The sequence below is a fragment of the Carcharhinus amblyrhynchos genome, chromosome 2 (assembly GCF_965287045.1).
Source record: "Carcharhinus amblyrhynchos chromosome 2, sCarAmb.v2.hapA, whole genome shotgun sequence".
Classification (NCBI taxonomy): Eukaryota; Metazoa; Chordata; class Chondrichthyes; order Carcharhiniformes; family Carcharhinidae; genus Carcharhinus; species Carcharhinus amblyrhynchos.
This window is the reverse complement of record NC_137325.1, coordinates 13,792,584-13,806,562: the sequence shown is the minus strand read 5'-3', so window position 1 is coordinate 13,806,562 and position 13,979 is coordinate 13,792,584. Positions and strand designations below refer to the sequence as shown.

General features: G+C 41.8%; 1 protein-coding gene and 1 pseudogene across 2 annotated transcripts in view; both read right to left on the bottom strand.

Moving 5' to 3' along the window:
- LOC145352588 (uncharacterized) overlaps nt 1–13,979 on the bottom strand; it is a 153,581-nt gene that overhangs the window by 107,523 nt on the left and 32,079 nt on the right. Inside the window, exons 2-3 of one of the 2 annotated variants that reach the window (XM_080202710.1) lie at nt 7,633–7,796; nt 4,936–5,207 (exon numbers count right to left, since the gene is read on the bottom strand). In XM_080202710.1, the coding sequence (XP_080058836.1) occupies nt 4,936–5,154 (219 nt within the window). In that variant the 5' untranslated portion in view covers nt 5,155–5,207; nt 7,633–7,796. The remainder of the gene's footprint in view (nt 1–4,935; nt 5,208–7,632; nt 7,797–13,979) is intronic. The other variant, XM_080202720.1, reaches the window with a different exon arrangement.
- LOC145362367 (U2 spliceosomal RNA) lies at nt 1,491–1,613 on the bottom strand (annotated as a pseudogene).

Here is a 13,979-nt window from a genome sequence, read left to right as displayed (position 1 = left end):
ACAGAAAGTGAAACCTTAAATTCACTAGGAAGGGAAAAGAAAACTGTCCAGAACACATGACCTGCCCATTAGTCTTCATTCTAACAATGCAGGGTCCCAAAGTAAAAATACAGGATCCCAAAATAAAAATGAACAAACCCCAATGAAGACACTGAACAAACAATAAATGGACTTCTAGCAGCTGGCCCAGCAACAATGAAACCAAAACTGTTTATAGCTACAGAGAACATGATTTTAAAAAAACATTTCTTAAAGGTACACTAACATCACAGAATACTGACCTCCAACAACCACAATCTCCCTTTGTACTGGGTATGATTCCAACCAGCAGAGAGTTTTCCCCCAGTTCTCATTGACTCCAGTTTTGCTAGGGTTCTTTGATGTCACACTTTGTCAAACGTGGCCTTAATATCAAAGGCAACCATTCTCACCTCACTTCTGGCTTTCAGCTCTTTCGTCCATGTTTGAACCAAGGCTGCAATGAGGTCAGGAGCAGAGTGACTCTGGCAGAATTGAAATTGAGTGTCAGCGAGCAGGTTCTTGATAAGCAAGTGCCACTTGATTGCACTGCTGATGTCCCCTTCCATAATTTCACTTACGAATGTGAATAGACTGATAGGGCAGTAATTGGCCAGATGTGTCTTGCTTTTCATTTACAAGACACATGTGGGCAATTTTCCACATTGCTGGGTAGATGGCAGTGCTGTACTGGAACATCTTAGCTAGGTAATCATGCAACCACTTAAATATATAACATCCCTCATCTATACAACATGTTACAATGGAGTTGATGAAGTTTCCATGCACTTTCTGCCACTATACTTCTTGTTGCTGGTGATCACAGGTTTGGAACATGTAGTTGAAGAAGATGATGAGCTTCTGCTGTTCATCTCAGTGCATTATAGCCAACGCGCACCAGTGATCAAAACAGTGAATGTTTATGGCAGTGGGTAGATTGCATCTCAGTTGGACTGCCTTGTCCTCTGTGGTGTTGGGTTTATTCTTGAGTGTTGTTGAAGCTACGCCCATTCAGACAAACAGTATTCCCTCTTGTTTCTGACTTGTGCCTTGTTGATGCCAGAGAGATTTTGAGGAGTCAGAGATTGAACCACTTGCTGCATGATATTCAACATCTGACCTGTTCTCATAGTCACAGCTCTATGTTTTCTTATTAATCTTTTAATCCGTAAGCCTGGTTCCACTTAAATTAACTCCTTTTGAATAGCAAAACAAATTGATTGGATCAAGTTCATCAATTCGCATTTACCTACCTCAATTATAAAATGTTCAAATTAACAATTTTTTTTATACTTTATTCCAATCCAATCCAATCAAATCCAATTCAGAGTCCTAACAAGTTGGGACATTCCCGATCCAAGCTGACAAGACAGGGCTCTCACCACCTGTCTTGGGCTTGATCTACATGATCCAAGCTGATTGGAGTAGATGTAGCTCCTCCTCCAAGGCTTGATCTAATTTGCATCTTAGTCGAAAGGTCGAGATGCCGCTTTAAAAAATTGCTTCAAATGAAGCTGAAATGTAACCTAATGACTTCAACCAAGCGCAGCATGTCGATACTACACTTGATCTTAGCCAAAAGGCCGAGAAGCGAAAATTAACAAATGTGTGCAACACAGTTAGTTTCCTCTTTTTTCAGGGTTTTGACCACATACAGAAGCAATATTCTGCTGATAGTTTGCTACATACTTTTGTCCTTCTTGTATCTGTGGACTGTAAAATTAACAAGAAGTGATAGTAAGTGGAGTTAGCCTGGCTTTTAATGCTAAAGCTCCAGCAGAAGCTGAACGTTGCAGCACCTGAAACCACATAAGACATAGGAGCAGAATTAGGCACTCGACCCATCGAGTCTGCTCCGCCATTCAGTCATGGCTGATTTTTTTCTCATCCCCATTCTTCCGCCTTTTCTCCATAATCCCTGATCTCCTTATTAATCAAGAATCTATCTATCTCTGTCTTAAGGACACTCAATGACCCAGCCTCCACAGCCTTCTGCGGCAAAGAGTTCCATAGATTCACCATTCTCTGGCTGAAGAAATTCCTCCTCATCTCTGTTTTAAAGGATCGTCCCTTTAGCTTGACGTTGTGCTCTCTGGTACTAGATTTTCCTATTAGTGAAAACATCCTCTCCACGTCCACTCTATCCAGGCCTCACAGTATCCTGTAAATTTCAATAAGATCCCCCCTCATCCTTCTAAACTCTAATGAGTAGAGACCCAGAGTCCTCAACTGTTCCTTATATGACAAGTTCTTCATTCCAGGGATCATTCTTGTGAACATCCTCTGGACCCTTTCCAAGGCCGATATGGGGCACAAAACCGCTCACAATACTCTAAATGGGGTCTGACCAGAGCCTTATACAGCCACAGAAGTGCACCTCTGCTCTTTAATTCTAGCCTTCTCGACATGAATGCTAACATTGCATTTGCCCTCCAAACTGCTGACTGAACCTACACATTAACCTTCAAAAATCTTGAACAATGACTCCTAAGTCCCTTTGTGTATCTGATTTCCTTGGCATTTCCCCATTTAATAAATAGTCTATGCCTCCATTCCTCCTTCCAAAGTGCATAACCTCACACTTTTCCACATTGTAATCCATCTGCTACTTCTTTGCCCACTCTCCTAACCCGTCCTACTCCTTCTGCAGCCCCCCAGCTTTCTCAATTCCACCTGTCCCTCTCCATATCTTTGTATTATCTGCAAACTTAACAACAGTGCCTTTAATTCCTTCCTCCAAATTGTTGATGTGGCACTGTGAAAAATTGTGGTCCCAGCACTGACCCCTGAGGCACACCACAAATCACCAGCTGCCCTTCTGAAAAAGACCCCTTTATCCCCACTCTCTGCCTTCTGACATTGAAATAGTGTCCCATCAACACTGCATACCCACTGTTGAGACAAAAACAGTCTACCTCAAAGTGGAATTGTCAAGTTAAATTACTTCTTGGAAACAGACTTTTGACCCATTAGGAATGAAATACTTCCGTTCTAGTTATTGCACATGCATTTGACTTTAAAAAATCTGTCTCTATAAATTTGTATCGGTGGGAGTGCGATCACTACATTTATCTGCAGTCCCCAGGTACCATTCCTCCACAACTCGCTAACAATTTGATGAGTAAGATAGTACAGAGTTTTGCAGTCCAAGTTTGCACAACGTTCGCATGCAACTTCTATACCTCTCCAAGTGACTTTGATATGCTATGCCTGACAGTTTTGTCACACCAAATTACAGCGGATTAAATCAGCCCAATGGAGTCATTGAAACAATGACAAATACTTAGGAAACATTTTTTAAGATTAGGACAACTAGCTAGCATACACTAGCTTTGGCTGGAGCAGGAAGCATTCACAGAACCAGTTTCACAGTGTTGGACCACTGCCTTGTATGGAACTTTAGGGACCCAGTTGAACTCCTGAATCTCATCTACATATTGCAGAAACAAGCATATCCCAGACAAGTTTAAGATGGTTACAGTCACAATTGACACAAAAAGGCAATGACCTCACTTTCCATCAAGTTCATTCATGGGTGGCACTGTGACACAGTGGTCAGTACTGCTGCCTCACAGCACCAGGGATCCAGGTTTAATTTCTGGCTTGGGTCACTGTCTGTGCGGAGTCTACACGTTCTCACCATGTCTGCATGGAATTCCTCTGGGTTTTTGGTTTCCTCCCACAGTCTGAAGGATTGTGCTGGCTAGGTGCATCATTGGCCGTGCTAAATTAAGTAAGTTAAGTTTATTTATTAGTCACAAGTAGGTTTACATTCACACTACAATGAATCCCCTAGTTGCCACACTGCAGCGCCTATTCACGGAGAATTTAGCATGGTCAATTCACCTAACCTGCACAAATTTGAACAGTGGAAGGAAACCGGAGAAACCCAAGGAAACCCATGCAGATACGGGGAGAAGGTGCAAACTCCACACAGACAGTGACCCAAGCCGGGAATCAAACCCAGGTCCCTGGTGCTGTGAGGCAGCAGTGCTAACCACTGTGTCACATGCCACTCACTCTGGGTACCCAATTAAGTGCCAGAATGTGGCAACTGGGGGATTATCACAGTAACTTCATTAGAGTGCTAATGTAAGCCTACTTGTGACACTAATAAATAAACTAAAATCAAATCATTCTTCACAGAACACTTTTGTCTCTAAGTTATTAAGTTGTCGGTTCAAGTACCATTTCAACACATAAGCATAACAATCTAATCTGATGCTTTAGCGTGGTACCAAGCGAGTGCTATCCTGCCTAAGGTGAGATGCCATCTGCTCTCTTTGATGGATATAAAGGATCCTATGACACTAACTGAAAAAGATCAGATGAGTTCTCCCAATGTCCGCGCCAATATTTACCCCTTAAACAGCAATTTCGAAGCAGATTCCTTAGTCATTTATTTTGCTGCTGTTCTTGGGACTTTTCTGTGTACAAATTGGCTGCATTACAACATATAATGAAGTGCTTCATGAAGCACTTCATTCACTTTGGGATGCCTGAGGTTATGAATGGAGATTCATAAAAAACAAGTTATTTCATTTATAATATGAAGGATTTATATTATGAAGCCCTGTGGGATTTAACTTAGCGTGTATAATCCTGACCATAACTCAAACAGGACTTTAAATTCTGTTATCAAATCTACTCCTCAGGGGCTAATTTTCTGCTGCATTTCGTTTGTGCCAATTAATTCGTATGTTTAACAGGTTACAAAATAATTGCAAAGTGTGCATGCAAGGTAAGCATTTAAGACATTAACTTGCCTACTAGCAAAGTGCATCACTTTGTCTCAGGTTGTGTTGAGTGCAATTAAATCTTAGGAACAACATACCAAACTTCTTTAATTAAGCTTGTAATGCCTCAGACTCAATTTGCAAATGGGAGTTGAGGTTTACATCCAGTAATAAAGCTTACCTCATCGTCCTCAGTGTTACCATCTGGCTCGCTGGCTTTCCCTTCCCAGAAATTTCTCATAGTTTCCACTCTTTCCAAGTAATGAAAGAAAGCCATTTTCCCTAACCTTCCATCGTTGGATGTCTTGTTGATTTCCTTCAACCTAGCCATCTTCCATGATTTATTAGACTCCATCAGCTTTATATCTTCGTATCTTGCCTGTTCATGACCACCTTTCATGTTTTTCCATAAATATCTCACTTTACTGACTTGCAGATGTTTCCTCTCGCGCTCTGCGAACAAATAAAAGAACATTATTTTTCCCCTTGTTTCTGGCTGAAGTTATCCGACACATTTTGAGGCAAGTGAAAGATAGGTCTCAGAAGTGAAAACTAAAAAAAAATCTACTGAAGTCATTTTTATTTTATGATGTTATCTTTATTTCGTTCTGTGGCAGCCACACCTTGGTATGAATCCAATTCGCATTTGCAAAATATTTTTTTGAAAACATGCTGTGAGGAATGTATTGAATATCAGTCATTTTACTGGCTAATTTCTGCTGGTCTGGATGCAGGTGGTTAAAACAAAGGTAGGTTAACGTTACTCTATATTTCAGTAAGATTACACTAATCATTAAAAATACCGGTGAACTTCAGCAATTTTCCTTGAGAAGGTGTACACTAAAACATTTCAGATCACAGCAAACTAAGTTTTCTAAGCACTGATGGACCAAGCCCAAGTTGCACATTGCACTGTCATTAACTGTCATTAACATTAGTAGAGCAACCATAGACCGGAATTTTATGGCCCCTCTGGAGTGAGCTGGCAGGCAGGGGATGTCAAATTGGATGGGATAGAGGGGGTGTAGGGATTGTGCCGGTCACCCTCTTTCCTTCACTGGTACTTTACCAGCAGCCAGATGGGTGTCAGGCAACCCACTTACCTTTGGGTAAGTTGGCTGGGAGTGGAGTGGCAAATTAATTGGGCACTTAAGGGTCTCTTCCTGCTGTGGCACATAACCTGGTGGTCTGGTTGAGCACTTGATGCATCCTTCCTGTTCAGGCACAGGGAGCCTTCTCAGCAGAAAGAGCCATCCCCTCTTGAAATCCCCTACCCTAACTCCTGTTCGATGCCTGTCACTTTGACAGCATCCATCTACTTGCCCACGCAAGGCTACTCCACTTAGCTTGAACTTCAGCTTGCAGTGACTCTTCTGCTCAGGGATTGAGTACAGACCCGCAGTGATGACCATTCCCAATGGCACTGCTAAACCTGGAGAGCTACCAAGAACCTGAGTGATCAGGACTTCATGGAGGTGGGAAATCCTCACACATGGGGATGGTAGCCACCATCTCAGGCAATTAATAGCCTGAGCCAAGCAACATTGTATTGTGGTGTCCTGGGTCAGTGGAGGTAGTCTCAGCTCTGGCTAACCTGCTGGTGTGTGGGGCCACCACCTCCACCTAAAATGAAGCCCACTTTTGGTTCTCCATTAGCAGATAAAGGCAAAGTGCAAACTCAAAAGATAGGATGGAGAAGAATTGTGAAAGACCTAAACTGATGGCACCTATAATTCTTCCATTTGATCCAGGTATTTAAACTGCTGAGAGGTGAAGATGATGTATCGGCCATTTAGTCTGTCAATGCAGCACTGGAGATATGAACAGGAATAGACCAATTGTCCCTTGTGCATGTTCTGGCATTCAATGAGACTATGCTTGATTTGCAGGCTGGGTCCAAATACTCATCTTCACTCCATATCCTTAAATACATTTGGTTAACAAAAATCTATCCATTCTCAGAACCAAAATTACCATTTATAGAAAACAGTTTCAAACTTCCAACAACCATTGTGTGGTACATTTTAAAAATTAACAAGCACCAAAGTTTAAAGATTCACGAGAGACTGGAAACCAGAAGATTTTTATTTCTCTCTGCGCAGAAGTAGATGTTTCTGGAAAAAGACAGATATTTGCAAATCTTTGCCTCAGAAGATTACCTAAATGGGTAAAGTGGATGACATGGGAGATTGCACATGGACCATACTGGGGGCAAGTTTGATAGGCTGTGTCATTTTTTGACTACATTCTTGTGAATGATCTGGTTTTATCAAAGCATGCAGTGCATTTAGAAGTTCACATATCCCCAAGAGTCTGGAGCACAGGGAATATTTAAATGTTGCCTTAAAATTTGTAAAGATCTTCAGTGGTTTGAATTATATCAAAGCAGCCATCTTCTCTTGGGTTTCATTCACTGGAAAAATGGCTTGATGTCCAAGGCAGTCACTATCATGTTGCCTAAAATCATAGCGCAAAATTTAAATCCTGAAAACAGTACTATATGCTTTGATGCAACACTGACCTCTGTCATTTAATTGTCTTAAGAGTGTTTCAACTAAATTCAAAATACAATGGGCAGAATCTTCCCATTCTGCCCACCACGGGAATCATAGCAGGCAGGACCATACAACATCCATTGACCTCGGGCAGGATTTTATGGTTTTGGGGTGAGTGTGGCCAGAAAATCCCACCCAAAGTTTTATATGTTCTGTGACTTAGTGTCTACAAAATAACCCAAATTGCTTTCAAATCATTATAAAGTTACTGTCTGCAGTAGCAGTCCAAGAAGAATCTTACATAACCCTTTACATCTACCCTAATTTAGCAATCTGCAGATGCACGCATTTTTCATCTGCTGAACTCAATTAGTGATACTCACTTCTAAGCCAGAAGCTTTAGTTCAAATTTCACACTTTGGGATTGTAGCACAGGTTGCTGCCCTGAGGAAATTTTACAGGACCCCATCATTCAGAGGAGACATCAAAGAAAGACCTAGCCACCTGCTCAAGTGGCTCAAGTCCATGTTATGTATCCAAGCTGCATCTGAAGAACAAGAGAAAGTTGTGTATGTGTCTCAGATGTTTTAAAAGGTATTTATCAATGTGGAATTGGTGAGTTAACACATATACCCTTGTGACTATCTTAAACATTTGGTCACAAGTGTTGCTAACATACATTTAAAGGAAAAAACAGAAAATACTAGATTGACTTACATTGTAGAAGGGTCAGATGGACTCAAAACATTAACTTTGTTTCTCTCTCCACAGATGCTGCCAGACCTGCTGAGTTAATCCAACATTTTCTGCTTTCATTTCAAATTTCCTGCATTTGCAGTGTATTACTTGTATTAATTTTTAAAATTTTGATGTTAATTTTAACTTAATCCAATTGGTCGGAAGCCAAGCTCATCATGCCAAAAATTGAATTGACAGGCCACTTTGTTTTGCACTTGATTGATTTCAATAGAAAGTAAAATCTCACCAAGACACATTCAGACTTCTGCCAGGTAGGTTAGATTAAAATTCCTTCTATTGCTTTTCTCATAAACTAGTATTGATTTCTTCGGAATTCCTGAAGTGTTGTCAGACTGGGCCTTTGTTAAATTTACAGTGAGGTCTGGAAGAAATTTCACACTTACCTTTTTCTGGGAAAATTGAAGATACAATGTTAAAAACTGCACTAGGGCTTTGGAAAGAATAGACAGTGTGCTCAAGAAAGTATTTTTCATATTTTCTTATTTAAAAAATGCTTATTTTCTAATACATTATTCTGTATAAAAGAAAAAAGCAAATGTGAATCTTTCTCCTTCTCTCATACTCAAATGTTCCTCTCTCTCTTTCTTCAATCATCTACTTTCTGTCTCCTTCTTTCCATCTGACCCCAAGGCATTGAGTCACTGACATTGGCCAGAATTCTCTGAACTCGCCTGAGACTGGAATTATCCAGTCCTGCTGCTATGAATAAATGGTGTGGATATGCCGGCGTTGGACTGGGGTAAACACAGTAAAAAGTCTGACAACACCAGGTTTCAGTCCAACCGATTTATTTGATAGTAAACTCATTAGCTTTCAGATTAGCCCCTTCGTCAGGTGAATGGAGAGTTCTGGCCTCAGACAGAGCATATAAAGCACAGACAGTTTACAGATTACTGATTAGATTGCGAATCTTTACACCTAACCTGCTGTTCAAGTCTTAAAGTGGCTAACAATGTGAGTGGAAGGAGCACTGATCACAGGTTAAAGAAATGTGTATTGTCTCCAGACATTACAGTGAGGTTTTGCAAACCCAGGCAAGTCACGGGGGTTACAGATAGTGCGACATGAACCCAAGATCCCTATTGAGACCGTCCTCATGTGTGCGGAACTTGGCTATCAGTCTCTGCTCAGCGATTCTGCGCTGTTGTGTGTCGTGAAGGCCGCCCTTGGAGAATGCTTACCCGAAGGTCAGAGGCTGAATGCCCATGACCACTGAAGTGTTTGCCAACAGGAAGGGAACAGTCTTGCCTGGTGATTGTCGAGCGATGTTCATTCATCCGTTGTCGTAGCGTCTGTATGGTCTCCCCAATGTACCATGCTTCGGGACATCCTTTCTTGCAACGTATCAGGTAGACAATGTTGGCCGAGTTGCAAGAGTATTTACCATGTACCTGGTGGATGGTATTCTCACGTGTGATGATGGTATCCACGTCGATGATCCGGCATGTCTTGCAGAGGTTGCTGTGGCAGGGTTGTGTGGTATTGTGGTCTCTGTTCTCCTGAAGGCTGGGTAGTTTGCTGCGAACAATGGTCTGTTTGAGGTTGTGTGGTTGTCTGAAGGCAAGAAGTGGGGGTGTGGGGATGGCCCTGGCGAGATGTTCGGCTTCATCGATGATATGTTGAAGACTCCGGAGAAGATGTCGTAGCTTCTCCGCTCCGGGGAAGTACTGGACGACGAAAGGTACTCTGTCCACTGTGTCCAAGCTGTGTCTCCGGAGCGGAGAAGCTACGACATCTTCTCTGGAGTCTTCAACATATCATCAATGAAGACGAACATCTCGCCAGGGCCATCCCCACACCCCCACTTCTTGCCTTCAGACAACCACGCAACCTCAAACAGACCATTGTTCGCAGCAAACTACCCAGCCTTCAGGAGAACAGTGACCACAATACCACACAACCCTGCCACAGTAACCTCTGTAAGACATGCCGGATCATCGACGTGGGTACCATCATCACACGTGAGAATACCATCCACCAGGTACACGGTAAATACTCTTCCAACATTGTCTACCTGATACGTTGCAAGAAAGGATGTCCCGAAGCATGGTACATTGGGGAGACCATACAGACGCTACGACAACGGATGAATGAACATCGCTCGACAATCACCAGGCAAGACTGTTCCCTTCCTGTTGGCAAACACTTCAGTGGTCATGGGCATTCAGCCTCTGACCTTCGGGTAAGCATTCTCCAAGGGTGGCCTTCACGACACACAACAGCGCAGAGTCGCTGAGCAGAGACTGATAGCCAAGTTCCGCACACATGAGGACGGTCTCAATAGGGATCTTGGGTTCATGTCACACTATCTGTAACCCCCGTGACTTGCCTGGGTTTGCAAAACCTCACTTACTGTACTGTCCAGAGACAATACACATCTCTTTAACCTGTGATCAGTGCTCCTTCCACTCACATTGTCAGCCACTTTAAGACTTGAACAGCAGGTTAGGTGTAAAGATTCGCATTCTAATCAGTAATCTGTAAACTGTCTGTGCTTTATATGCTCTGTCTGAGGCCAGAACTCTCCATTCACCTGACGAAGGGGCTAACCCGAAAGCTAGTGAGTTTACTATCAAATAAATCGGTTGGACTGAAACCTGGTGTTGTCAGACTTTTTGCTATGAATAAAAGTATGGCTGAATGCCAAATTCTCTGCTCTCGCTAGCAGCGGTAGCAGGGCATATGAGACTGGAGAATTCCAGCCATAATTGCCAACATGGCTGTCTTTGTGAAAGAAGCTCATTGATCTGTTATGGAACTAGATAATTTTTTTCATTTCATTGGAACCAATGGGATAGAACTCATGCATGTTCTATAAAGGATGAACAATTACAAGTAAAATACTGATAACACAAAAGTTGGAGGTGTTGTGGATAGTTTGGAGGGATGTCAGAAGTTGCAGCAAGACATTGATAGGATGCAAGACTGGGTGGAGAAGTGGCAGATGGAGTTCAACCCAGATAATTGTGAAGTGGTTTATTTTGGCAGGTAATAGGATGGCAGAATATAATGCTAATGGCAGGACTCTTGGCCGTGTGGAAGATCAGAAGGACCTTGGGGTCTGAGTTCATAGGATGCTCAAAGCAGCTGCGCAGGTTGAAGCTGTGGTTAAGAAGGCATACGGTGTACTGACCTTCATCAATTGAGGAATTGAGTTTAGGAGTCGAGAGATAATGTTGCAGCTATATAGGACCCTGGTAGACCCCACTTGGAGTATTGTACTCAGTTCTGGTCGCCTCATTACAGGAAGGATGTGGAAGCCATAGGAAGGGTGCAGAGGAGATTTACAAGGATGTTGTCTGGACTGGGAAGCATGCTTTATGAGGATAAGTTGAGGGAACTCGGCCTTTTCTCCTTGGAGAGACGAAGGATGAGGGGTGACCTGACAGAGGTGTATAAGATTTTGAGAGGTATCGATCGCATGGATAGTCAGAGGCTTTTTGCCAGGGCTGAAATGGTTGCCACAAGAGGACACAGGTTTAAGGTGCTGGTGAGTAGGTATAGAGGAGACGTCAGGGGTAAGTTTTTCTCTCAGAGAGTGCTGAGTGCGTGGAATAGGCTGCCGGCAACAGTGTGCAGACGGATTCAATAGGGTCTTTTAAGAGACTTTTAGATAAGTACATGGAACTTGGTAAGAAAGAGGGTTATAGGTAAGCCTAGTAATCACTAAGGTAGGGATATGTTTGGCACAACTTTGTGGGCCGAAGGGCCTGTATTGTGCTATAGTTTTTCTGTGTTTCTATAATTGCCCTGCCAGGTTAATACCCAAGTATGACCCCAATATCTCTGAATATGTTTCAACATCTTTCTCATTCTTTGTTTTCTCAGTAAGTGTGTCCTTCCCTCCATCTCCATGCTAGGTTGATTGGCCACGCTAAGTTGTCCCTCAGTGTCAGGGAGATTAGCAGGGTAAATATGTGGAGTTACGGGGATAGGGCCTGGGTGCGATTATTGTTGGTGCAGCTTCGATGGGCACTTTCTGCACTTTAGGGATTCTATGATCTCCCCTTTCTAATGTTAGGTCTTTCTTCACTGACTAAAGATACCAATCATTTGATTTGCATTGATCACTTTATTGATCTCTGCATTTTTTTTTCCTGCTTAACCTTCTGTGTGCCTGTCACGCCTTTTCTTCATTTGTTGTTGCTTTGTATTCTTTTTAAGTTCTTTTTTCCTTTGGTCTTGTTGATCATTCCTCATTTGGCCCTCACTAATTATTGTCATTTGGGCCCACTGCCATAAATAGGCGCTTTTAATTTAGCTTTTACTTTCGATTTCCCAAGCCTGGCTCTGCATCCCATTGATAAACTGCGTGGATCAGGAGCTGGGCATTCAGCCATTTTGGCTGAGGAGATTCTGGTGCCACAGAACAGAGTTGGATGAACAAATCCGAACCAGGGCATGAATGAGTAAAGTTTAAAAAATAATAACGCAAATGCACAGAAACAACTTTAAAATATCGGAAAGAATGCAAAACAATTGAAAAATGGAAAAGTTTACATTATTTACAATAGGGAAGTAGGGAAAAAGTAGAAATTATCAGCAAGGAATAAAAGTGTTAAAATGATGGCCTCGACATTCTTTGTGAATGCCATTGTTGTAATGTTATTTGTCTATAGCAGTATTGGGCAACGTAGGCTTGTGAGTGGGCTACAAGATTGAAATTGGGCTTGTTCACTAACTATGATCTTTGAATAAGATTGAATACACTTAATGCACGCCAAATATTTCAATACAAGTTATAGAAAATGCTTAATCATTCACATATTAATAGAACAGTCATCAACTTCATGTGGTAAAAACGAAAGAAATATTTACACTTGATTGGACGCAGAAGGAGAGCACAAGTCAATGTTGTGAGCAAATCAGCATGCACCTCACTAACTTGTCCTTGCTTTACTTGCATATCATTTCAGTCATACTGGTTGGAAGAAAAATACGTGGATGGAAACCAGCAGAATCTGCACATAGGCAACAGTCAATAAAATGTCTCATGGAGTGCACTCAGAATCCTGATGACAGCACGTTGCCCAACATTGTTCCATAATGATGATGTGATCATACGTTCAGCACAGTTCAATCAGCAAAGCTGAAATCATTCTACAAACATACAGTAACACATATTTGCAGACACAGAACTTTTAATCAGATTTGTGCTTAATAAGATTTTTATTTAATAAATGCTGAAATCCATTCGACTATTATTTTCAAGGACAGTCATAAACTAATATGTTTTTTCATATAGGTTCTTCCACAGTGAGTTGAGTTTGCCCTTGCCATAGTTCCATTTTCTTTATCTGTAAGATGTCAACCCAACACTAAGGTCATAATTCCGGTCCAGAGTACATGAGATCAGCGTGAAAATCGCATTACACTACCAAATTCAGAAATCCAAAAATGTTGTTTTTATTGCAGTAAATCAGATCCAGAATGTTTTTACTCTAAAGAATATGTGGTGCCTGTTCATTAACAATTCCAACAGAGGAAGCCAAAGTCTCTGTTTTCTAATATTCAGTATGTTTCTTGGCAAACAGTCTGGAATGTCAATGTGAGAGACATGAAAGGCTAGCAACAAAAAACGGAATCGGGAAATCAAGGCCAGCGTATGCTTAATTCTTCTCATCCAGACTCTCCAGATGAAACACGCCATGAATGCATTGAATAGACTTCTAGCAAGCTAACGCATCAGGGATCCATCACTTTACCAGAACTGGGAAGTGCAGATCTAAACCTTCAGGGCCAAGAAATTGAAACCAAATGCATTTTGAAGGATCAAGTAGCATTGAGACTATTACAATTTACGTAAACAATAAATCAATCAGCAGCATCAGAGTAGAGTATGTTTCAATTACTTGGTGTGTTTCTGGACAGTTATGAGGCTAAACTATCCAGTTGAGGCCATGAAGTTGAATTTTCACGGCTATGAAGTGAGAAGGAGACCAGGGCCAAGATTTTGCATTCCTGTTCTCAT